This window comes from Harpia harpyja, chromosome 1 (assembly GCF_026419915.1).
Source record: "Harpia harpyja isolate bHarHar1 chromosome 1, bHarHar1 primary haplotype, whole genome shotgun sequence".
In the NCBI taxonomy this organism is placed as follows: domain Eukaryota; kingdom Metazoa; phylum Chordata; class Aves; order Accipitriformes; family Accipitridae; genus Harpia; species Harpia harpyja.
In genome coordinates, this window is record NC_068940.1 from 9490753 (window position 1) to 9517185 (window position 26433).

Below are 26433 nucleotides of genomic sequence, written 5' to 3' on the forward strand. Positions count from 1 at the left end.
GCCTCTGAAAGGCAGGGGAGGTTTTCCCCTCCGCTGTTCCGGGCACGAGAGGACCACGCTCACCTCTGACCAAAGTGCAGGGGAACTGGTGGAGTCACTGAGCAGATTTCCCCCGCTGAAGCACCCAGCCTCTGCAGTGCCACTGGTGGACTTGGCCAAGTCTCAAGACATGCACCTGCACAACATAGATTCCTGACTGATGACAAATTCACATGGCAATATTCAATGGCTGTTGCTTTGATGAAATAAAAAACATGACCCAGGGCATGAGTTGCTTAAAAGCAGGATCCTGCGACCAGCCAGCATCCTGCCAGAAAGGACCTGCAGCTTTTTCAGGTTACTGGGATAACCTGGCACTACAGCTGCCCACTATCGCTCAGTCTTTGTTCTCATCACAGACCAGATGCCTCATGGCTCCATGTCACTGTGAAATGTTGCTACTTCCCCCGCATGTTTAAAAAGGGCAGTGAAAACCTGAAGAACAAAAGCCAACAGTCTGAGAAATACTAATTAATTTCTATGCTTCAAATGCAATCTAAAAATAAAAAGCAGCTTCAACGCATTTGTTGTTAAATGAAAGCATTCTAAAATAATCTGTAAGGACCCCGTCTGATGAAGACTGTACATTCATGAGTCACAGCAATAGCAGCCGAGGAATATACAACAATTTTTTATGCAAGAATGATCTTCTTCCAAACACGCTCATTCTCTCTCCCCTCAACCAGATATTCCATTATTGCTGATTCGTTGGTAAAACACTTCTTAAAACATCTCCAACAAATGTCATTCTCTAATCCCTATACCATGCAGAAGCTTACGCTATTAACAGAATCTATTTTTCAATCCTCAAAATTTGCTGTAAAGTCTCTAATGGCTTAATTGTATTAATATATTATTTTAACAGGAATGCATTGTTATAGAATTACGTTGCAGCATTACAGTTTGGGCGGCCTCATATAATCTTCACAGCAGCTGGAAATGTAATTAGCATAAAACCAAACAGCCTCATTAAACATCCCTTTCCTGTAAGAAGGGCCACATTTAAGGGCCCTGTCTCACACATTCCATTAGAGCTGGCACAGGGCTAGAACAATCCCAAAACGCATTTTTCAGTCCAGCTAAGCAAAGTCCACTTCTTAAACCTGGAAATGTTCTGCAGCAGATCTCAGGAAGACATAGTGATGCTGCTCTGTAGTAGAATACACGCTTCCAGGGGAGTGATTATACACCCCATTTTTGAACCAGGAGCTTCCACTTGACAATTCAAGTATAAAAATAGACAACTGCTTTAACTGCCTTCTGTGTACAAATCAGATCTGCACCTTCCGAACGCATTTGAATTCTGTTAATCTGCTTAAAATGACAAATCTAAAAACACTGATAATTTATAGTTCCAGCAATAAAGAAGCAAACCACCCACTGCTTTCCCTTGCTATGAAGTGCCTTCTGCCACCATAAGCTTTGGGCTGTTTATCTAATTGCACGGTTGAAAATGAGCACTGGCTTTAAAAATCTCTGTGGATCTTTGGTTCCACAGCAGTAAGCAGATACACAGGCTAGTTTTGCTCCCTCTATAGAAAGGCAAAAGGTCAAATTTTTTAAAAGTTGCCTATAGTTTTGCATGAATTCTGGTGCAACTTCTGGCCAGCTTCTCAGAAGACATTAAGAAAATGCTACTGCATGCAAAGAGAAGCTATGGGCAATCTGCATTTAGACCTAGAATTTTTTTTTTTTAATTTGAAAATTAAGAATACATCAAGTGTGCAAAAATAAAACTGAAAAATAATTTTAATTTTTTATTCAGTCCTTGAGCTCAAGCAATGTAATATTTCAGCAGACTTAAAACACAAATGTTTTCCTGTCTGTCAGGTCATTTTATATTCGGAATTCAAATTTTTACCTATACTTGTTAATATCTAGTTCAAATTTGAAACAGAAATGTAAATTTGAATAAAAACTCTTCTAAGATTCATGTAGAAAACACTGAAATATAATATACTTACTTTCTGGAATTTCCTTCAGATAAAAATATTTGCCTAAGTCAATGTGCATTCGTAAACAGCCCAAGTTCCTGCAAAATGGCTTTTTCCTTCAGAGAATGACAGTTTGCACCTCCATCAAAAAAATACACAAAACAGTGAACAAAGCAGCACTTAGTAACTCTGAAACATGGTTGTATTGCTGGGTATTAACAAAACTGGAGCTCCTTTTTGGAAGTCTGGACTAAGTTCTACATCAGTGCCATTTCTCTCTCTTCTCCCAAAATCCTGGAAATGATCAGTGATTTTCAGCAGCGTTAAGGCCCTATGAGCTGCTCCAGCACAGCAAAAATACCTGGCTGGGACCAGCATTCATATTGCCTGCTCATCGTCTCACATCAAAAGGGCCATTGGGGGTTTTACACAGTCTTATTAACAGGACTTTGGGTATTTCAGGCTTCAGGGTAACTTCAGACCCAGCTACACTGCAAGGGAGACCCTGCTGTCTTTCTCAGTGCTGATTCAGAATTACATTTCCAAGGTATCAGAATAAGGGGGTGAAGGAAGAAAAACCTTAATCACCTCAGTTCTCCATACCTAAACCTGGAGATAGTCTGGCCTGAAAGTATAAGAGGAATTGTAACTGAAATATTAATACCTTTCACATGGGATCACAGTAGTTATTAAATAAAATTCAGGAGAACAGAATGGGACCATAAACTGTTTTAAGACACAGTTATCCTTGCTAGCCAATGATCCAAACAAAACCACTGCTTTCAAAGTACAGACTGAAAATAGGACCTTTGCAGATAGATTTCAGTAACTTGGTTAAACCACCTAAAATCTCTCCCCCCTAGACCACCTCCCCAAAAGTGCAGACAGAGGTGAGGGCAGGCATGTCTGCAGGCTGCGCTTCTCCTTCGCTTCCCAGGGCAAAGGTCTCACCCAAATAGCACAACTAGTTTAACAGCCTGACAGTTTTACATGAGAAAACATGAGAGGCAATCACTGACAAAGCGGAAGGGAGTAGGAAGGTTTAAGAGCAGCACTAGCAACACATTGTTGAATTTCTACTGATACCGATTGGAATATTCTGGAAAGCAAAGTTCAAAATATTTACCTATTGTAGTTAGAAATAATCGGCAGTACGAATAAAATGATCTGGGTATGGTTTATGAATAGCAGTTCCTCTAATTGCACAGATTTACCACATTTTGTTTTCTTCTTGTTATTCATCAGAAACATTGAAAGTCCTTCCCTGTAAGCGTTGCCAAATTTAAACAATTCCTCTCCTGACTGGGAGACTTAACTTATATAAACACATTAACATGTGAATTTTTATAGAGCACTTTTTAAAAAACTCTGGTTGGAAAAACTGAAGCGCCGAGGCTTCGCAAGTGAAAAAAAACAGCATTTGAACATAAAATGAATGGCTGTTTTAATGCAGATTCTGGGAGTGGGTCAGCTAAAGGTTGCATGAGTGGATTTTGTTTTGGCACGCTTGATTTTCTTTAAGTGGCTTGAGTAGGGGTAAGAGTTAATGGAAGAGCATGGATACCCTCCCTAAAAAGCAAACTGAAAAAACCCAGCTGCTCCCTTTTGTGGCACTGTCTACACTATTGGGCTTTGATCTTTAGATCCAGCACGCAGACCTCAGCTATTCCAGTTTAACAGAGTAGCTGCTACCAAGATTGTCACCCTCTTTACAGACAACTATTAAGAGTCCTAAGGCCCTTGGGCAGCAGATCAAGCCATGAACCTGCCCTGCAAGTCCTAGTCCTGCAAGCCAACCTTTCCCAACCCAACTGATGATGCCTGGCTCACACTGATTTGCCTCTTGGCTCTTCTGATAGCCCAGTCTAATTTGTTCAGCCCCAGTCTTTATCCCTTCAAACTCCCCAGTCCTACACCTTGAGATGGGTACCTGAACACCAACCTCTACAATTTTACGCTAAGCAAATGAAGCTTTAAATGAAGCAGGAGCACGTCTTTCCCTCTTCTCAGGAGGGCACCCCAAGCATGAGGCTAGGAAGTCACTGTCACATCTTTCTTTGGCCACAGAACAGGACACGGCTTGCTAGCTCACCCACAGGTTTTGAGGATGGGAGCTGTGGCACCGGAGGATTGAGCCATCCTCACTGCCCCGTGGCAGTTGTAAGTATTTCTAGGAGGGGGATCTGGGACAAAAATGAAGGGAGGTTTCAAAGTACCTAGGAGGAAAGGCTGAGTTCAACAGATTTCCTTTTCTCTCTTTAGTATTACCGATTGCCTCAGACAACTGTCTACTTGGCAACAGAGCTGCTGTGGAGCTTTCTTCTGACACTGGACTTTCTCTGCTCATTGTACAGGGTGCCCAAACATTGCTGAATCCCTTGTCTCTCCTACTTACAGCTGAATTTTCTCCACAGCTCGTCTTAATTTCTCACCATCTCCTGCTTTCCTCTTTTCATTCCAACCAGTTTCCTCCAAGTACCAGTTACATGGTTCCTCCTCCCCTCTGCCTGAGCACTGCAACTCGGGGAGCAGGATGGCGGAAGATGGACGCACCAATTCTTTAAAATGAAGGTCACCAGAAACATGAAATAGCAAAACAAGACATTTTTCCCTATTCAGACTCGTGCAAGCAGCTGAAGTACTTTTTTCTGAAAGGTTGCAAGCAGTTGGCTCTTGATGAACGTTACGGGTTTGTGTGGCGGGGTTCTGGTAGCGGGGGAGGGGTCGCAGGGGCAGCTCCTGTGAGAAGCTGCTAGAAGCTTCCCTGGCCCCAGGCTGGGCCCGCCCCTTCCAAGGCCGAGCCCATTATTAGTGATGGCGGTAGTGCCTCTGGGAGACCAGATTTCAGAAGGGGAACCTGCAGTGAGTGGGGGGAGTGGGATGTGAGAGGAACCCCTCTGCAGACACCGAGGTCAGCGAGGAAGGAGGGGAGGAGGAGCGGGGGAGGAGGGGCTGCCCCCGCAGCCCGCGGTGAGGCGGCAGGCTGTCCCCCCCCACTCCAGCCCACGGAGGGGAGCGGGGGAGCAGATGCCCACCTGCAGCCCGGGGAGAGAAGAGCCCACGCCGGAGCAGGTGGGTGCCCCCCAAGATGGCCGGGACTCCATGGGAAAGCCCGCGCTGGAGCAGTCTGTGACTGAAGGTCTGCACCCCGTGGGAGGGACCCACGCTGGAGCAGTTCGTGAAGAACTGCAGCCTGTGGGAAGGACTCACGTTGGAGAAGTTCATGGAGGACTGTCTCCCGTGGGAGGGACCCCACGGTGGAGCAGGGGAAGAGTGAGGAGTCCTGCCCCTGAGGAGGAAGGAGCGGCAGAGACAACGAGTGACAAACTGACCCCAACCGCCATTCCCTGTCACCCTGCGCCACTGGGGGGAGGAGGTGGAGAAAATCAGGAGTGGAGTTGAACCGGAAAGGAGGGAGGGGTGGGGGGAAGGTGTTCTAAGGTTTTGTTTTACTTTCCATTATCCTGTTTCAATTTGACTGGTAACAAATTAAATTGATTTTGTTTTTTCCCCAAATTGAGTCTGTGTTTTGGCTGTGACCATAACTGGTGAGTGATCCCTCCCTGTCCTTGTCTTGACCCACAAGCTTTTCATTATATTTTCTCCTCCTCATCCCACCAGAGCGGGGAGGAGTCAGCGAGTGGCCTCATGGTGCTTTGTTGCTGGCTGGGCTTAAACCACGACAAAGAATACAGTGACAAAAAACTTCAATAATATTTCAAGTAAGCCCAGAACCTATCTTCCCTCAGGCTTCTTTATTTCAGAAGCACTTCCTTCTCCAAAACATCACCAGGAAATGACATTTCACCAGCACATGACATTTCACCAGCACATGTACAACACTGCAATAAAACAGCAGCACATCTAGGAACTGTTTTCAAATTCACATCAAGGCGAGCAGAACAAGATCAAGGTATTAAAAACAATGACAAAGGTCTGGCTGAGGAGACAGACAGCTTTCTCTCTTGCTGTCTGCTTTGCTGATTCCCAGAGCGCCCAGTATGGCTTTAAAAACCTTGCACAGTCTGCTGGAGCCATCCCAGCTGCATCCAGCCAAGGAAACGTGCTCAGGCAAAGAACTGTTTCTTCCTAGCTTCTTCTGCCATAAGTGAGAGTGCTCCTTAACAGTTTCAAGAAACTGTCCCATCAACTGATATAATCTTACCATTTAGAAGTTTGTCTGTGCTCCCAAAGCTAGAGTTATCAGCTTTATCATACTGCTCATTGCCGTGAAGGGCCCTCAGCCCTCCATGGTAATAAAGGTTTCCACACTTTCTGTGCAAGATGAAATTTTAGGCGAGTTAAAAAAAATACACCACACTTTTGACTGTAGCAGGAATAACATTGTGGCCAAGTTTAATTTCTTTGTCTAACTCCCTATATATAAAACTTCACTGTCAGGAGTGTTTATATTGTATTGTGGGAGATTCAGCGCCCATCGAAGAACCTTCATTAGGACCTTCTGTGGTAAAATGATTTGCAATCCTGACATTGAAAAACGCTCTGTGCTGGGGGGAGCTTCACTTCTGTCCAAGAGGAGGATTACTGTGAGAATTAACTTGTTTCTGGCCCTGCTGTGGTACACTGGCGTCCCTCACACAGTATAATCTCCCTTGCCATTTGCTCTGAGATTGAGCCTGTCCATAGACGGAACTCATCTGCCACTCATGTCCTGAACAACCTCCTTAATACTCCACCTTCCAGCAGAAGAGGTTGCTCAAATCAAACCCCACATGCGGGCTCATCTGGCGCTTACCATCTGCAGCAACAGACCACCCCATAGCATGATCTTTTCTGCCTGCTCTGGCTGCTCTACAAAATACCTAATGATGATGCTCACAGACAGACCAACTGCAAGGCAAAAGCATTAGATGTCTGCATCAAAACCCATGAGTTTCACCTTCATGACTAAGTCAGCACCAAGGCAATGTCAGACTTTGAACATTTCTGCATAGCTGCTACAGAGATATCAAAACCAACATAACCTATAAACATATAAAGTATATGAAACACATGCGTCCTTTTAACCTTCTGCTTGTCAGTGGCAATACAATAATGAAGACAGAGGATGGGGGACTTGTTACGCTCAAACATCATGATGTAAGTATTGATGTGCTGAAAGGAACCATATATAATAAGCATAACGTTAAGGTCCTCCATCAATCAAATTGTGGATTTTCTATCTTATGCAATTACCAGGTGTCAGAAAATAACTTTTCTTATTACCTAAAAGGTTATTTTGCCCACTGACCACTGAACTATATTTTAAAGCATTCGCCTCTGAATAAATAATCAGAGCTTTTAGTCTGATAAAGATATGGATACAAAATGTTAGCACTTGGAAATCTCAAGAAGGCGGCAACCTTTCAACCTTAAATATCAGCCTGCCTCTCTCTTTCTTCCAGTCCTCTCCCAGAAAAAACTCCCATTAATTTCAAAGGAAGTTTCAACAGATAAGGTCATGTGTTTTGACCCTTACCACTTTTGACATTAAAAATAATTGAATCTATTGTTGCAGCAAATAAGAGCCTAATAAAATACTTGTATTAGTATTTATTTTTTGATAATTACTGATGTTCTATGCAGGTGGGAAAGCTTGGGTGCATGCCTGTAGGACACTAATGGGAATTTTTTTTTTTTCCAAGCTTCACATTTATCAGTGCACTAGAAGAAAATAAGCCTGTAATACGAAGTTTCATGCTGGCTCTCATTATGCCATCTCATAAGCTTGTCCTTTGATTTATTATAAAAATTAAATATATTTTCTCAGCGAGATCAGAGGTATTAGACGAGAGGTCATGGAAATGCTGGCAGAAAAATGCTAGTTTTCTGCCTGTAAAGTCTTTTGTATTATACATCCTAGGTTCAACCAATGCTGCTGAATTGCTGGGGGGGTCTGGTAGGATCCTGGTGGGTTCCTGTTCCCCAGGGTCAGGGGTGATGGAAACTGTGGGGTTCCCAGCTCTCATACAGTCCAGAAGTAAATCTCTCCCCCCACCTCCTGCAGGGTGCTCAGCAAATTTGACATCCTTGTCAATTTTGCTGCAGTTAGTAGCAGGGGAGCTGACAGGAATACCAATTTTGCAGAGCAGCTGCTGGATACTGTTAGCTTACTAGAAATGAATTTTTTTTTTTAAAAAAGGAAGGGTTTGGATTCAACTGAGATCAAACCCAGTACTGCAATCAACAAACATTCCTGCAACCTGGAGACACAGCTTTTAAATTAGTTTTTCAGACACTGAAGTCCCTCTTACTAGGGGAGGAGATATGCTGGCATGTCTGGTAAGGCTTCCTATTCCTCTGAGAAGAGGAAATACATTTTTTTACTCTGGTTTTAATCACTGTGTACTTTCCAAATGTTTTGGTAAACGGGGCAACTCTACGTAACGCTGCTTGTAATGCCTAGAGCAGACTATACAGGCATATTCAAGCCAGCTTCAAACTAATCAGTCTAACCACAGCAGGATGCAGCTCAGCCCCAGCTCCTGGAGCTGGATAAACCATACAAATAAATACTAGGCAGGCTTTTGCAACCCATGGTATGTCCTGAACCGTCATGGTTATCTTCCGAGTTGTAACCAACTAACCCGGCATGCTGGAACTAACTTCAAAGTAGCTGTCACCACAGCGCCCACGTATCGCTAAGAGCTATACAGTTATCACAGAAATCCTGCTACACTGTACTATGGTTATGACTGATACGGAACATGAAAGACAAGCCTTTTGTTTTGCAGAAACATGTAATTTTCAGTGACAATAGCTTCTCAGCTGTCAAGTCAAAAAATACGATCGTCACTCAGAGTAATACAGCCATCTATTCCAGTTCATTAGTCTTTGCCTGACGAATCAGAGAGCAGCTTAAACAGCACAAAGTAAAGAGAACCTTCAGGTATGAACCCTGAAAACTCTTATTCTGCATTTAACCTTGTGCAAGAATTCACACTTAACTAAATGAGACTTCTCAGACAATTATGGGCCATTTTCAGGAGTACAGGCTTTGGGGTGCCAGAAGGTACAGTCAAGTCCTGCCTGAAAGCTTCCACTGTGCAATAAACAGGTCAGAGAGCAACTGGGCTGTAACTCAAGTCTCTTCTGGCACTTAAAGGAGCAAGATCCTCACTGCTTTCTTTCTAATTCTAGTGAGAACAATAAGAAATCAGAAGAAAATTCATGTTTTCTCACAGACAATCCAGGCTCAAGACTTGTAAAACCACATATACTAATTATTAGTCATCATGGAAGAACAAAGAAAATAAACCTTCTAAATAGATCACAGAGCTTGAAAACAAACATGCCAGGTACAAACTTCCACCACGTGCAACAAGGCCTGGATCTGGGATTCTTGCTCAGACCAATTTACAATATAAAAACACATTTTTGTAGTTTTCCATACTTATTTTTTAATTAAAAAGAATCTTAAACCAGGAGTGTTTGACAACTGTGGCAGAAGGAGGGGCGTGGCAGGAAGAGAGATTTGTTTTTCTCGAAAACAAGTGACACATCTTTCCTGCTCAATGGAACAAATAATTTATGGTTATGCAAGTTATTCAATACAATGTCAACTTCTTTGTCATGTATTTTTCTCGCTCCTCTATTAGCACTTACAGGAGCTTGAATGGGGCTAAACCCTCCACTAGCATTGTCTTTTCATACTGCCATTTCCTTTACCCATAGTCTGCTAAATCAACGTAACAAGATTTCTTCTGGGTTACCCTCTAGCTCTAGCGGCAGAACCCGAATATACAGCTTTGGCAAGCTGCTGCTTTAATTGTAGTGCACCCAACATGTTTGGGATTTTTTAAAAGAAAAAGCTGGTAATGAAGTTAAAGATCTCTTAGAATCTGAGAAATCTCTCCAAGCCAAGCTTCAGCTACCTTAAAAACATGTATAAATTGGGGCTGCACTACAAATCTTTAGCCTTGTTGAGCAAACAGTTCCAGATTAACAAACCAACCAGACCACAACTATTACCTGCTGAAGTATGCTTAAATTTTTCACTCTTCTTCTTCCTCCATTTCCATGGCTTAAAAAGCCTTCCGAGAGTAGCAAATTTGCTTCTTCTTCTGATTGGAGGCGTGTGAGTCCCAGGTACTAAAGAATCTGAACGCATTGCAGCCAGTCTTTCCACTTCCTCAGCTGTGGTTTCAGCATGAAAAAGAAAAAAAAAAAGGGGGGGGGGGGGGGAAGTGAAATAAATGTTTTAATAAATTATCAGAGAACCACACAGATGGTCAAAATTTTCCATGGTTACAGAGAACAGTAAAAAGGGGGAAAAAATGTAGTCATTATTTTAACATTATTTGCTGTCCTTTCAGTGGAATCCATAATCTACTTTAAAAATCAGTATTAACAATCAGATTCAACAGGAATATGGATTATTACAATAGCAAAGTTACAATCTTTAACAAATTGTTCTGCATCTCTCTAGACAGCTGGCAGTCCATCCACCAGCCATTCCTGGGAAAGCATAACAGAGACTGGGGAAGAGAAAGCTCTCCCAAAGTAATGCAATACTGCTTAAAGGAAAGATTGCAAGTCTTTTTTTGCAATGGAAAGAGACATTTCCATGAACTAATATTTATCAAGAGCAAGGTCCCTGATAAATAATGACCCTCTGGTATCATTACCGTGTCCATTAAAACTGCCTGGGTTACAAAAGCGGCTGCAGTACAAACTTCCTAGTGACAGAAAGGGTGCTTAAAAATTCAGAAGGTTCCTTCCAGTCCCACCTTTTTGCCCACTCATTCCCTTCCAATTCTTATACTTAACTTTTAACGCAGGGACTTGGCGAATTTTAATAGAGTCCACACTTAGGGCTCAATTCCCTAGGTGGTGGGGGTTACAGGTTTTCACTGAGCTTCTGTTGTTAAAAAAATTCACCTTTCTACAACCTTTACGTTGTAATACATCATGATAGTCTCAATACTTAAAAAAAAATTTGAAGAGTTGAAATTACCCTTCCTCCCCGATGACAGCAAGAGAAGTCTGGGGGTGGTCACTTGGCGCAGTTACATTGCATGGTGTCGTGTCCCCCCCCACATTTGCTGATAGTTTTGAGAAATAACGTCCCTATGATTAGAGGCACAGAGAGAGGTAAGCCAGGACCACAAAGGGAAACACTGAAAGGGGGAAGGTACCAGTAGCCCAGGAGAGAGGGTGTCTCCATGCCACAGCTCCACGCTGGGGCTGCAGTAAGCTCTCCCAGCCTTGGGCTGAAGCGTGCACTCTCTCTCCCTAAAAAAAAAAACATCTGCGTAATTCAGTCAGCATACAGGAGGGGGTTTTGTGGGTTTTTTTTAAAGTTGTTTTTTGTTGGGGTTTTTGTTTTCTTTTGTTTTTTTAAGGGATACGATTTGCCAGGCTTGTGTTGTAATGCAACACTGCCAGTAAAGCTGATTTGAGTGGTTTGCACACACAGTCTGGATTCATAAAGAGAGGACACAGATCATCACCTCGCCCTCTATGAAGACAGCAGCCCAGTGTTTCTATTTCACCTCTAGTACATTAAGCATTAACCTCAGCCATGAGCACGGGCTCAGGAACTTCAGCAAGAACGTCGCTGTGAAGGGATGAACACACCCACTCCACACTGACAGAATCACGAGAGATTTTAGCTGGCAAATTCTTATGAGTCTCAATGGAAATTTTTCCGAGGCTTTAAGTGTGCCAAAGTTAGGTTGGTTTTCATGGGAACAGCCAGAGACTCATTTCTAACACAAAGGAGGTTTCATTATCGGAACTCCAAACTGAAATACTATTTGAGCCCCTCAGGTTTGTGCAAGAAGGTTGGTTATTTTGTTAATGCTCTTTTGTTTGTTTTGAACATTGGCAACACAATCCTTTTTCCTGTAAAATATTACTGCCAGATACAGCTGCCTGTAACTTTCTGGAGAAAAAAAAAGCTAGCCCGCAAGATACAGAGCGGCCAACTGTTTCAGTGGAAATTGTTAAAAACAACTATTCTTTGGGTTAATGGAGAGAAAGCCTGACATTGCTGAGAACATCTTCTTTCCATTTAAAGCAGAGGAAAAAAAGGTAATCCAGCCAAAGCATTTCATTCTGTTCCAGTTCTTCGTGCCCAACTGCCTAGAGAGACACCTTCTTATATCCAGAGAACCCATTACGAGACTCTGTCCCATGCAGGGGCTGGGACATGCTGCATCGAGGCTGGATATTGCCTGGTTATGCTGAACAAACCATGAGGGTAAAAAGAAGAGGAAATCAGAAATTTCCTTATACTTTGATTTCACTGGAACCTACTGGGCTTTGAAGACCAGCACGGGGTACAGACCACCTCCTTCTATATGCAGATCCAAAGGGACCATGCCTTTTCCCCCTCCTCCATTTTTAAGGTGCCTCTAATTAAAACACGTAAGATCACAGTGTTCCACTGCTGTGATTTTTTTAGAGATGCTCCTAAAAGTAATGGGCTGGTATTGTCTTTGCTGCCTTACTTGGGGGATACAGGGTGTAGAAGTGGCCCATTGAGCAAACTGGGAATGACACACAACTGCTGCTGAATTAGGCTTCCTGCTGCATAAACCCACAGCTGAAACATAACGAAAGTCCTCTTGCTGCTCACCCTCTCTCCTCTTCCCCATCACTGAGCCAGCATTTCTGCTACCCAGGTGCCTTAGTTACTAAATCTCAGAGCTGCAGCAACTTCTCTTTGAGAGCTGGTCCTAACTGGTACTGCTGAGGCCATTCCCCGGAGAACTGACATCCCTTAAAGATTCTCTCCTTTCATAAAATACATCCCCCCTGTCCCACACCAGCTGTGCTTTCACTGCCCCTGGGAAGCTTTTCCCATTCAGGGTAAATGAGTATGGATTCACAGTCAGGCAAAACTAACACTGGAGTCAAAAGGAATATACCCAAAGGGTGGGTTCATTAAAAGCCAAACACAGCATCAAAACTATTTCCATATTTTAACTGCTCTTCCCTGAATTTCAGTATCATCTCTCACACGGATCTGTGCCCTGGGAGTCCTGCTGTGCTCTCCATCAGCCATGAACATGGCCCTTCTCCTTCATCCTCTCCAAACACATATAGCTCCGAGCTAATGCAAGTAACAGCTCTTTTTCCCCTCTTGCTCCTATTTCTCAGAAGGACTACCTCTTTTTTTTTTTTCCATGAAAAATACCCTCAAGAGCACTGCTAATTCAAAGCATAATAATCACTGGCTAGGAATGAAGCACATTAGCATAAAGCCATGACAGTTTTAATACAGCAAGAATAAAAGCAGACCACAATGCGAGAAGTAAACGCCAGATTTCTGCACTCTTCTTTGCTGCTGCATCTTTCGCTTGAGTTGGCCGGGTTTCTCTGCCTTTTTGGCTCCTAATGACTATTGACTGGCTGTGGGCTGCGACACCCACTGCTGACAGCAGGCTCCGTAGGCTGGTTTCACACCCTTGCTGTTCCCAAAAAAGGTGGTACTTGCACAAATGGAAACCAACCCAGGCCTTGCACTTTTTTTTTTTTTCCTTCAAAGAGGAAAGCAGTCCCAGCTTGATCAGTCTGCTGAACTGAGGGAATTGCCACGTGCATTAGTGCCTGTAGTCACACTGCTGAGGTCTCATCTTGAGGCTGGTGCCACAAATGTGATGTTTATGGGTCGCAGTTGCTGCTGATACCTGGTGCTTTTGGAAACTTGTTCTGACTTTTTTCCAGGATCTGAGAGATCTTGCCCAGAGAGACGCTGGGATCTGCACTTATGTCAAGAGGGCAATGCACTCCCCTCCCACTTTCCGCTGTCCGAGCTGTCATCACAGAATAGCAATGGGGAAACTAAACCTGAGAGCTTTTCACAGGCTGTTTGGCTGTGAGACAGCTCTCAAGATTTTACTGTCGTCCTTAAGATATTTGAAGTTCATATAGACTGAAGGGCTTAAGCAAGACGTGTGGTTTTAACAAGAAAAAGCACCACAAACCAAAATATTTTGCATCTAAGTGATGTAAAAGGAATTTTACAAACATGATTGAAATATACTACAAAGACTTAAAAACACTAGAAGGTCTAAAAGCTAATTTCTTCTCTTATCCCCCCTTTTTTTTTCATTTTGAAGCTAACCCTGGGTTTGGGGTTTTTCTTGGTTAAAGTCATTTTGAGGTTTGTGGGCTGTAATGTACTGCATGGACAACAGACATAGACAAAATCAGAAAGTCAAGGAAAAGCAGTTCAAAAAGCAGTTCTTCAAAACAGTCGATTTACCAGTCTGAGAAAAAAAAAAAGGCCAGGCCATCTCGGACCTGTTTTGTATGTTCTTATGAGTCTCCCACATCTTTCAGTAGGGTGTTGATTTCCAGAAGGTCCAGTAAGAGACAACATAGGGGTCACCTATTTTTTGGATTCGAGAAGCACAGCAGGCAGATCAAAGGCCCTCCCAAAGACAACATAACTTAAGTTTTCCTGGAGAATGACAACCAGTTTTGTCATTCCCATGTCTGTCTGGGAATCACAGCATCTCTTAAGGTTGCTGATATATAATGTACCTAGCTTCCATCTTAGAAAAAAAACCACCCTTACCGCATTTGGGTACACAGAGCAATTTCATTGCTGAAGGCTGAAGCCCACCCATGCTATCCATGACCTTTAATATTACCTTCCTCACCGGTAATCACACTAGGTTTTCTCTCAGACCATTTCTTAACACTCGTTCATAATCAGACATATGATTACCTTAAAAGGCAGTTTACTTCACAAAGTTAGATTTTAAGCCTTCCTAGGAAACACCAATGGCTACATTGTGCTTTCTGTTACATTTGCGCAAATCTGTAGTAACAGGCTGAAAATGATCTTGGCCCTAAAGATGCAATTAACTAAATGTGCCACTTTATTTAATGACAATAACTTTCCATAAATAAAAACCCCCAACAAAATACTCCTTATTGTTAATCCACATCCAACCAGCCTTTAGTCTGCAGATTAGTTTCCAACAAACTCCTGTTGCAATGTTTCTTTTGAGCTCTGCACCCCGAGTATCCTTCACTTCAGACTGCACAGACCTTATTCTAGCAGCTTTGTTCAATACAAGATGTAGACACACCATGTGTCTTTTGGAAATGACAGGAAACCTGAACAACTACTCTAATTGCTGAGCACTTATGTCTTCTCTTTACCTGAATGGGAACACTTTCAATTAAAAGAACACCTTGTTTTTCTTTCAGGAAAATGGTTCATTTTCTGCTCTTCTATTATCATCTGTTATTTCCCTTTAATTTCCCTTTGCACCTGGAATTAATTTTCATCAGCCCTGCCTTTACTATTTGAATTGCCCATTTAAACTTTTCCTAACTTCTCAAAGCTCTGTTTTCCAATGAAAGACAAGGCATGGCATGCAGCAGTCTAAGCAGTCTTGCCAAACGAGGATGATTACCTCTTCAGTTGACAACAGCTCCCACTGGATGTATGCATTTGCAATGGCACTGACTGGGTTAGCATAGTGGGTTTATGAGCCATGAAGAGGCTGTCAGTAGCTTTCCTTTGCATGCTAAGCAGCACTCACATTTTCCAAACCCCTGCCAATTATTGCTGCTCCCCAGGTGTGTAGCACTTTGTATTGTGTCCGTAAACTGAATCTCTCACCCTTCACACTTGCCCTTTTCAGCACAGGCATCAGACTGTGGTACAGCTCTGCTCTTTGCTGCAACCTCTCTTTCTCAGTGTATGTATTTCTTGTGTCAGTACAGAAGTGCAAAGAATAGCTTTGGAATTCCAATCCCTTTAGGACCCTGCTTTCGACTTCTCCACATTTTGACGTAAAACGTTAATTATTCATGCTGATTGCAATCTGAAAGCCATTTTTTAACCTCTGCAAACTATACTGCACTGCATGCATCACTCTAAAAATGTCCTTATTGATATGAAATCTCTCAAAACACCAAATATTTTCTGTATTATAACATAGTACACAAGATTTTTACTTGCAACAAAAGCACTTTATCAGGTTATGTCATCAATAGCTACATAATCTCTTCCTATAAACCCTGCAATTATAGAAAATAAGGATTGTTATATTTCACTGATATCAGCTATTTTGTGTGTCCCTTATTGCTCTTATTACTCACTGGGTTTTCCAACTCTGAAGCGTTTATTACATATAGATCTGAGACTAAATCCGATAAACAGTACTGCAGCTGCTCCCTTCTGGGTGCTCAGACACTGGAACAGAACACACAGGGTCTTGTCCTGGGCACAACATGCACTATGTGGAGACTCAGCAGCTCCAAAACGGGACTCAGAGAAGCCACTACAAGTGGAGCACAACTAAAAGCCAAGAGAAAAAACAGGGCCAGCAGAAGCAAACCAGATATCCTACTGTTCTTGGGGCTATAGGAAGACAATTCCACAAGTACCAGGAATTGCTCTGGTAAGAAACTTCAGCTTGAAAGGAAGTGAAATTTTACCCTTCCTAAATAGCAAGCAGGGAGGAGATGCACAGTTTGTGCTTCTAAGAAAGCAAAGGAAGTAGGATGAGATGCAAGGACTTTTCTGTTAGAGCACATAGAGCACTTACTGGGAGACAGGAGAATCACAGGGTCACTTTCAACCTCCTCTTGAGAAAGCTCAAGCCCACATCTCCCATTTTACTTGGGAACACTACCACACTTCATACTATGATGGATGAGAGATCACTCCCCATCTATCCTACTAAAACTGTGTTAAAGAATTCAAGACCTACTGGGTCTGAAAGAAAGCGTAAGTGGAAGCACAGCTCCTTATAGTTAGGGCATTCATCTGTCAGCACAACCAACCTTCTCCCAAGACTATTCCTGTGCTTTACCCTGGGATAATAACCCAAACCTCCTTCTGCTTCACTCATGGATTGAAAGAAACTGCTGGTCACAGCTGTGATTTGTTGAGCACCTGATCCTGTCCAGTTCTGCACAAAAGAGAATAAAGGGGAGCGAAGATACTGCCTCTCACTGTCCCTTTCACTTCTAGTAGGGGATCTTCTAGCCAAGGCATGAGGGGAGAGATGAGAGAGGTGAGGTGCTGTCTCCTAGGTCCTCTCTCCAGAAAGCAGGAGAGGATGGATGGGTAGATGGAGCCTCATTAGCAGAGCTGGCCAGGCACCAGGGATCCATGTTTCAGCCTGTGAAGAACTGCCATAAAAAAACTCCTGTTCTGGTGTAAAAGGCAGCTACAAGCAGAATTTCCCATCTAGGGCGTCGCCTCTAAGGCATCCTCCTCATACTGCAATCACATCACCATACTAAAAACTCATCTGCTGAACAAACCTGGCCCTTCTAAGCTACCATTACAGAAACAGGCTCTTGGAAAGCCCCAGCCCATTGTGCGCAACCTGGAAGGGAGCAGCCTCTAAGGGCAAACGTGTTGGTTGGGAGCTGGGTGAACCCATATTCAACCCATCCAGCTTCTCAGACTGAAAACAAACCGCCGATAAGATGGAACTGACCTGCCTACTCACAACTATCTGTGTCCTCTAGCATACAGCATTAGAAAAATACAACTCTCTAAACCTCCTTAAAAGGTATTTTGCCAAGCCTAGAAGAAGGAGATTAAATCTCACAACACCAAAAAATTCAGAGGAGAAAGCTGAGCACGAGCCATACCCGCAGGACTACTGCAATTCAAGGCTCTAACATTATGTGCAACTAACGAAATGCTACCAGGCAGAACAGTTGCAGTGGCGTTTGTGACCGTCTCCTTACAAGTGGGCACCAACCACTGGCAACACCAGTAACTCCTCCAATACATGTTGTGCTGGTTTTGGCTGAGATAGAGTTGATTTTCTTCATAGTAGCTTGTATGGGGCTATGTTTTGGATTTGTGCTGAAAACACTGTTGATAACACAGGGATGTTTTCGTTACTGCTGAGCAGTGCTTACACAGACTCAGGGCCTTTTCTGCTTCTCACCCCATCCCACCAGCGCGTAGGCTGGGGGTGCACAAGAAGTTGGGAGGGGATACAGCTGGCATTACAAACATTAAACTCTCTAAACACAATCATACCATCTCATCACTATCATCATAAAGATAAAAAAATTAAGTTTTTAATTACTTTAATGGCTGGGAGAAAAGGAATAAAGTACCTCATTTAAGAGCTAGAAAGTTCAAACCATTCCCTTGTAAACTCTATATTGCTTCTCTTGGGAAAAAGAAACTTCTATTTCTGTTCTTTAAAGAAGATGATAGGAAGTTGGCCAAGAGGAAAAGAGTAATTATACCAAATGGCACATTTATAATGAGCATAAATATAAGTTAAAAAAAAAAAAGTAACAGCCTAGCAAAAAAATTATGTTTCACTGGACTCTGAAAGGAGACAGTCTGTATTCATGCTCAGGAATTTAAAATAAGGACTAAATACTTCTGATCTGAGCACCTAAGTGCAGCTACTTATAGTCTTTGCTGATTGTCATTATAATGGGAATTCCTTTGTTGATTCAAATGATGGTTAGTTTAGACCCTTAGCCATGGTGAAGTATCTGTTTAGGACCTTATGGTAGAGGCTTGAGTTTCAGAGATGAATACCTGAAGGAGAGAAAAATACCCATGACTCCTTTAAAGTCATGAATAAAGCATGGCAGGCTGCTGGCTAAAATACACAGAGTATTTCTGTGTGGTTTTCATAGCTATGATTTCACTTTTTTTCACCCTCTTTTTTTAGCATTAAGTTCTAGGGTGCCTCATGGTTGCTGAGCTCTGCAGGCTATTGCTCTTGCTCAGTAGATTTAGAGGAAAGCCTCTGGTTTTAAAAAAGCTGCTGCCTTTAAAAAACAGATGGAGCCCATCAGGTAATCAAATTGGTATATCTACTGAAGAAATGTTACAGTCAAAGGAAGGATCTGTGCACATAGCTTCAAGTTCATGAATAATTCCAAGTCCAGCAACCAGAAATAGCTCAGAAAACGAGAAAGAGTTTAGATCAGAGCTAAGGGAAAAAAATACTACAGGGAACCAAGAAAACACAATCATTGAAAAAGCTACTGAAATAGTTCCCGCAGCTTTATGCAAGGAAATAATGTTAGCAGAGAGAAATGAATGAAATCCTGACCATACCAAAGTGAATGGGAAAGGCCACAAAGAGTAGGATTACCTTACCCAAGCCATCTAGTGACTGGACGACCATCTTGGGAATTAGGGATGTATTTTGTCCTCAGGGCTATCAGAACTTTGCAAATGAAGGTAAAATATGGCCTTCTGCTCTTTGCTCGTGACTAATGAGATGAGCAGGACCATCGAGGGAGATGAACTGCATTATGTGTGGTCCTTCTCATGTGGGGTTGAGACATGCTAGTTGCATGCTAAAACGTGCCTCCTTACTGATGTCAGAGGACTTTATTGGCCAACGCTGTAAAAGGGACCTTTCCAGCATGCTAAAATTGCCCTACAGAAAAAGAAATTGACAGAGAAGACATTACAGCACAGTCTTAATGAGGGCTTTCCTCTGTATTGCTGGGAATGACCCCTTTGTGTGGGGTTTGAGAGGAACCAGCGGTACCTTGTGAGCTGCAAATGCCAGCCGAGTGCCCCACCAGTGTGATGGGTGTGCCTACACAGAGCCACTTGACCATGAAATTGGCAGTAAAGTTCATTTTGCAACATTCTGAAGGTAACTGTGATAGGCATCTGCATGAGGCTTCATTTCAATACAGAAGTAGGATAAAACCCAACCAAAACGTGATATTTCTTACAATTAAAGTAATCTTTTTTCACCCTTTCACTGCTGGCACTGGACAAAGCAACAAACTGATGAAATCTGACTTCCCTAAATGCTGAAAGTTGCCTCTCAATGTTACCAAGATTCTGCTACCAAGCAGATAAAAAAAGCCAAAACACAACGACAACATAAGCCTTTCTGAGCATTTTTGACAATACAAATTGCCTCTGTCCATATAACCTATGGGGAACAATGTTCTCAGTTTTAAGTACTGATCTCTTTTGGGCAAAGTTCTGTACAACTTCCCACAAGTGTCACAGATCCCCTTCTGTCAAGTCAAATGTCAAACTTGCACACACCCTCTTCCAACTGAACCGCAGTCTTTGCCACACAAACCTGATTTTCACAAGTCTGTTCACCTAAACAGCATTTGGTTTGAATTTGCAAGTCAGACTGGCCTGAACCACAACATCTGGCTGAGTACCTCAAGCTTTAAACGGTTTGTAATGGTGCTCAGAATGACAAGTCTTGCAAGCATTTTGCTACAAGGGGAGGAAACAAGAAACAAACCAGATATGCTTGCAGGTACTTGCACAAACATATAAAAAGGGAGCCTGGTATACAACAAAAGCAATAATAATGCAAAAATCTGAAATGTATGAATCATAGCAGGTAAAGAACACCTTCATTTGTTTGCTAAACACAGCGAATAGCTGTACTAGCTCAGAGCAGCTGAATTCTAAAATTGCCACCCATCTTCATACAGGCTTGCAATTTTAATTTTTTATTTATCACACAAGGCCCAATGTCCAAAGAAGGCTAAGGGAAAGAAAAACAAATGAAAATAACCCCAAAGAAAAATACTGCCAAAAAGCATCTTTCTTGAGCCTCCATGCAATGCCAGAAAGTGTATTAGTGAACTGATGCCTGCCTTGCTGCTTAGTGAACTGGCTGTTCTGCCAACTTGAGATGAATAGGAGAAAGAAGCATCAGTTCACTGGAACTACAGGATCTCCCTATTTTCTTTTAGGCTCATGGATTTCCATGCACAGCACAAGCACATTGAGTTCACAAGGAAAACGGTGTTTGAGTCAGATAAATCACAGAAAGCCAAACCCACATTAGTAATCTCAGTTACACAAACTAAGGTCTTGGAGCCTGCGTGTCTCTCACGCCGGTCCATGTCCCGATCAGCACACTATAAAGCATATACATATGCAGAAACCTGCCCTCCTCTTCTCTTTGGACATTTTGGACACAGTTTTACTTTTCAGGGAGAAGCAGGGCGTAGCTGGGGAAATGTTTAGCTTTTATTCCTGAGTCATATTTTCAAACCTTCAAAATTTCCACTCTCTATGCAGAGAAAATCTGCAGAGGCTGTTAGTCAGGTCTGGTCATCTCTTATATGTGGTTTTTCTCACTTGGGATCCAGACCTTTCCTTTGTGGAGGAACGGTGCTTGTCCATGAGATCTGCCTCAACAGCACATCATGATGGCTTATGGGTACTATGATTTTGAAGGTATCTTTTAGACAGGGCGGCCTGGGCATAACCAAGCCGGAATGATATGTCTAGTGGTTCCAAAGAAGCTACAGCAGGTGGTTTTGTAACGAATGATTTTATCTTTGATTTAAATTACACCGTATGTTCATTGTTTTTCAGAGTGACAGAAATAACTCATCTTCTTTTGAATCTAAGAGTCTCATCCAAAGGCAGAGGCTCTGCTAGATCTGCCTCACCTTCAGTAAGCTGGACCCAAAGCCAGGAAAGTCAGGGAAAGGTGACTGTGACAAGATCAAACATGACTTTATTCCTCTCTGCCCAATCCTTCCTGAGACAAGGAGACTAAAAGCAACAGACCAGTGAAGATTCATGTCACTTCACAAGAGCCGAAGAGCAGCAAGAGGGCAGTTTTCCAGCTTATAGGTATGGCAGGAACATAATTATTTTCTGAGAAGTGTGCAAATCAAAGTCACAAAGGAAGAATAAGGCCTCCAAGTATGTCCCAACTTCACCCATTTGCACCTTTGCTGCATCCATCTAGATAATGGCAAACATCACAGTACCCTCCAATTTCTAAAAAAGTGATTGCAACATCCAGCCAGAGCTGGCTTAACCACTGCACGCTTTGGTACTGCCCTTCAATTGCCCTGGTGCCCTGATGCTGGGTTTTGGCTAATGGATTTGAGAAAATGCATGAGACCTGGCGTGATCGATTTAACAGACTACAAACATATCCAATTAATCTTAGACATTCTGGCAGACTGTTAGCAAGGTGGTACCACATACACTTACACTGTACTTCTGAAATTACGTTCTGGCTAATTGGGAGCTGAATAAGGTGATAACAACAGGAAGCCAAATTCAGTATTCTCTGATCACAACAAGGCAATCTTGGGAGATACAAAGGAATAGCTATACATTTACTACCAGCTACTGAAATGGATCAAGAAATAAAATCTTACAGTACAAAAATTGATGTAGAATGTCTACCTCTTTTGCTGAGGTAGCAGCAATGAATGATAATGTTAGAAATACAACAGTATACTCAAAGGACAGGTTTTGCTCATCAGTCAAGGAGCCCATAAATGAACTCTGCTGCTTTTAATGATATGATATGATATATGATATGATATGAACTCTCATTTCTAAACAGAGGCAGAAGGTATTATAATAGCACAAACTGATATAAGTAGTAGTGGTTACAAACTAAAAGAAAAGAAACAGTCAAACAAAAAGAAGAAAGGAAGAGATGTCACATGGCAGAATACTGAGTCTTCTGATCTCTTCACTACATACACAGTATTTCTCTGCTGCTTAGCTCTGACAGGCAGTGATGATATTAATGAATAAAATTCCAATCATGGATGTAAAGTAAGGTACTTCCATATATCTCATTTTCTTCTAAAGAATCCCAAGTTTCAAAAAAGAAAGAGGCCAGCTGTGCAAACCATCCTCTAAGAGAAACATCTCTAAGCAAGTAAGGGAAGTACTCAGAAAAGACAAAACACAGAAATGGAAACCAACTGCCCACCTGGGCAGGGATCAAAACATAAAATAGGACATAGGGATGATGCAAAAAAAGGCACAGAAAGCCAAGGTTGTTCAGCCAGGTCAGTATCAGATGGTTTGAGGTGTTCTGGTAATAGCAGAGTGAGACGAGAACCTGCGCCTTCGTGATCTATGCCATCATCCACATCTTGCCCCCTTTTTAAGGCATTGCCTCCCCCCTTTACACATGGAAAACTTGTGGCCTTTCATGGTTTATCAAATAGTTCCGTATTATATTTCTGATGTATCTAACTCGATACAGAAGAATCAAAACTAGGCACACTACTCAAGATGACAACAAATACTTAAGAGTAGAGCATTATTGTTAAATACAGGAAAACCACTGTATTGCTTTCATCATACTTGATGGCATTTTATCTGCTTTTTTGAACTCCCCACAAGGAACTGATTTTTCATCATGTGTTTAGTGTTGCCCCGATCTTTGCATTTAAGAGGCTTACATATCCCAAGACTTTAAACTCGGTTCTCAGAATAGAGACTAGGATGGTAAGATGCTATCAAAAGATGACAACTGAGTTACAGCATTGAAAAGGAGAAAAGTCAATGAGAAGAGACAGGACTGAAACAGGCCAGCCATCTGCTCTCTAAAGACCTGAAGAATTGAGATGTCCTCTTATCAGTGTCCTTATGTCAACACCGTGTAATAAAAATGGGAGGGTGCTGAGCCATTGTGACCAATTCCATCATTTTTGTTGTTTTTGTTCCTAAAAATCCTCAAATAAATGACACAGATCTACAGAGTTCCCAGAAAAGGTGGCTAATGTTTCTCTGGTAGGGATACAGGCGTTCTCACTGGAAAACAAGGGACTCAGACATCTGCTTGCGTAAGCTTGACCCAATCTTGTGTACGCCTTTTCCCCCCATATTATCTAATTTACTGAAGCTAAGACCTCGCTTACTACCTATATTTTTCCTACAGTTTCAGTCAATAATGTAAATTACATTGCAATTTTGGACAAGGCATCTTCCAGGGCTCTTCAAAGTAAGCCCGGAGCTCTGCTGGGTGACAGCCCATGCAGGCCCGGCTGTGAACTTCCCATTGCCAGCACCACCTTGCCTGGAATGGTACACAACTGGCTTGCTTGGTGGCCAGCAGTTTTTACTACAGGCAGTTTAACAGGATGAGAGTTAGTCACTACAGAGATGCACATGAGCAGTTAATGACTTGCCCCAGGCTTGGTGGTGTTTCTTCAGCTTTATTTTGGGACATAAAAGGTAGAAGATGTAATCCCTCCTCTCCTTCCCTATCCCTTTTCTTTTCTTTTACTGCACACTAGCCAACTGAAATAACTCCTAGTATTTAAGGAAAGCCTTACATATCTCAGGCCAGCCATTTGCATTTGCTGGTCTTAGCATATAAACCAGAGGTATGCCCTCTTGCAACCTTTTTCTTCCTTTTCTCCTCCTGGTCCCTCTCCTCCCTGCCTGCCCAGGCACACCAGCACAGCGCAGCCCTTGTAGTCTCTGATCTCAGGACAAAACCACACGTAACTGATGAGCTTCTGTTAGTCCCTAACATGCAAGACACACTGATGGGAACAGGGCTCTGGGACTCTACCCTCCCTACTCCCTGGTAAAGGAAAGGTAAGATCATGTCCTGCCTGCCTTGGGATTTTGCCATCTGGAAGTTACCATGAGTAGGAATCACACTCTCCTAGAAGGGCACATTTATTCTGAGCCTGAAAAATGCTGAGGGCTCGTATCTTCCCCAGCAGAAAGCAATGCTGGTGGGAGCAAAGTGTCCCACCCGGCTCCCCAGCAGCCTGTTGGGATGTGGAATATATTTGCTCAATCTCATCAGCTTTCTCTGGCATTGCACCATATTCACCCATATCAAACGCTACAGAGTTCAACCGACAAAAATAAACCAATTTTATTTTATGATCTGTGCTGTCAAGGAGACATATTTCACCCTGCAATGAAAGCCCATGCCTTTTCCCCTCCGCCTCTTTCTTTAAGGTAACTATCCCTCAGAGACTATAGACAAACATTGCATAATTATATCGGCTGTTGAAACCTCAAACATATTTTTCATCTTCCCACACTTCACAGCAGGACCAGGTATGCTGTTTTTTTGCCTACTTTTCCATTCTTGTCGTCTAATTTTTTTCCTCCAAAAAATTTTATGGTTTTTAACAGGTACAATTGTAAATGACTGCAATGCCTCATAGCCACATACTGCGCTTACTCTAGAGATGGTAATGGAAGAGCAGTTACCATTTGAAATAATGTGAGAATTAGTGGAGGAAAACTTATTTTTATACACAGCTCTTGCAGGGATTACGGCTTGTCTAGAAGATAACTATTTAATTTAATAATTACTTTTGTGGGAAGCAAAATAATCACCTCAGAGCCAAACTCTTAAGTGATGATAAAGTAAATGTTCTCAAAGTTCCTCGTTGAAAAAAATAACTGAGTCTTCAATTCCAGGTGGGACTCACACACCACCACCACCCCCCAACCACCCCCCAAATCCCCCTTTCCGTTTGGAAACGATATTTATCTGGAAGCTCTAGAAGAAGGATGGCAGCAGAAAAACAAGTGTTGGAATTCCTACAGCAACAGTATCTCAGTCCACACTGATTTTCACGCATATAAGAGAAGGAATCATTTCTACTTACACAGCAAAACCCTGAAGTGTAAGAGCATACAATAAACAGACCGAGTTTGAGCTCTGAATGAAACCTTTTGAGTACGTTGATCCTTAATATTATTTATACTTCCACTACACTTGTGCCTATAGACCCCAAAAACCTGGAGCCCCACAGTCCTTGGCACTAGGAATGCAAATAGCAAGAGACAGCCCCCCTGTTGCCTACCCCAAAGGACTCATAGTCTATTTACAGACCAGCAGGCAGGTGAAAGGAAATCCCACTGTCTCCATTTTACAGACAAAGAACTTGGGTATGGAGGGATACACGGATGGACATGTACGAAGCCGCCCAGAGATCCTCTGCAGAGGTGGGATCTGAACTGAGAACCCTCATCTGTCACTGATAAAATAACGCTCTTCTCTGTGCAGTCCCTCTGTTCCAATGCACTGTTAGGTACCTGCTTTCCACTTAAGTTTTCTTGTCAGATCCTCTGCATAAAAATCAAAAGTATCCCACTTCAATTGCTCCACTTGCTCTTTCGGTTAGGTCATTTCTGAGTACCTTTGAAACCTCTACAGTTCTTTCTAGCCACACTGAAGTAGAGATGTGTCTAAACCACGTTCCACACCCAGGCTCAGACTTCTGTAGGAGACTGAGATTTGCAGTCAGTTTTCAGTGTATGAACACCTTAAAACCCATCCAAATCTCTTCTCCCTGTATTTGTTCCTCTAACTACTGTTCCCATGCTCATCAGTCACATCATCTGCCATGACCCAGCACTGCCACCCACAACCCTCCCAGAGACCACTGAAATCAGTACATTGAGAAGTGCTCTGTACATACCAGGAGATGTTTAGCATCGCACAGTCCCAGTGCACCTTGATCTTTTGTAGTTCTAGCTCCTTCTGCTCTACAAGCTTATCAGTCACTTTCCCATGTTTACGTTCAGAAGGTATTTTCATTCCCCTTCATGCTTCTGGCACTTTCAAAATACCTCCACTTGTGTTGTCTCCTCACTTCTTGTCTGTCTTTTCTTGGGACTTTTGCAACTCTTCACCACCCTGCTTCTCCCAACATCTCCCTCGCAGCCCTCCTCTGGCAGCATTCAGAGCTCAGACGTGATTGCTCTTTTATCCTGGAGGTGACTCATATCTTTCTACACTTGACC

The 26433-nt window shown here is 42.6% G+C and overlaps 1 protein-coding gene across 5 annotated transcripts in view; it reads right to left on the reverse strand.

Annotated features, from left to right (window-relative positions):
* PHACTR1 (phosphatase and actin regulator 1) overlaps positions 1–26433 on the reverse strand; it is a 310398-nt gene that overhangs the window by 118592 nt on the left and 165373 nt on the right. For all 5 annotated transcript variants that reach the window (XM_052816285.1, XM_052816100.1, XM_052816445.1 and 2 more), the window contains one exon: positions 9945–10109. In XM_052816285.1, the coding sequence (XP_052672245.1) occupies positions 9945–10109 (165 nt within the window). The remainder of the gene's footprint in view (positions 1–9944; positions 10110–26433) is intronic.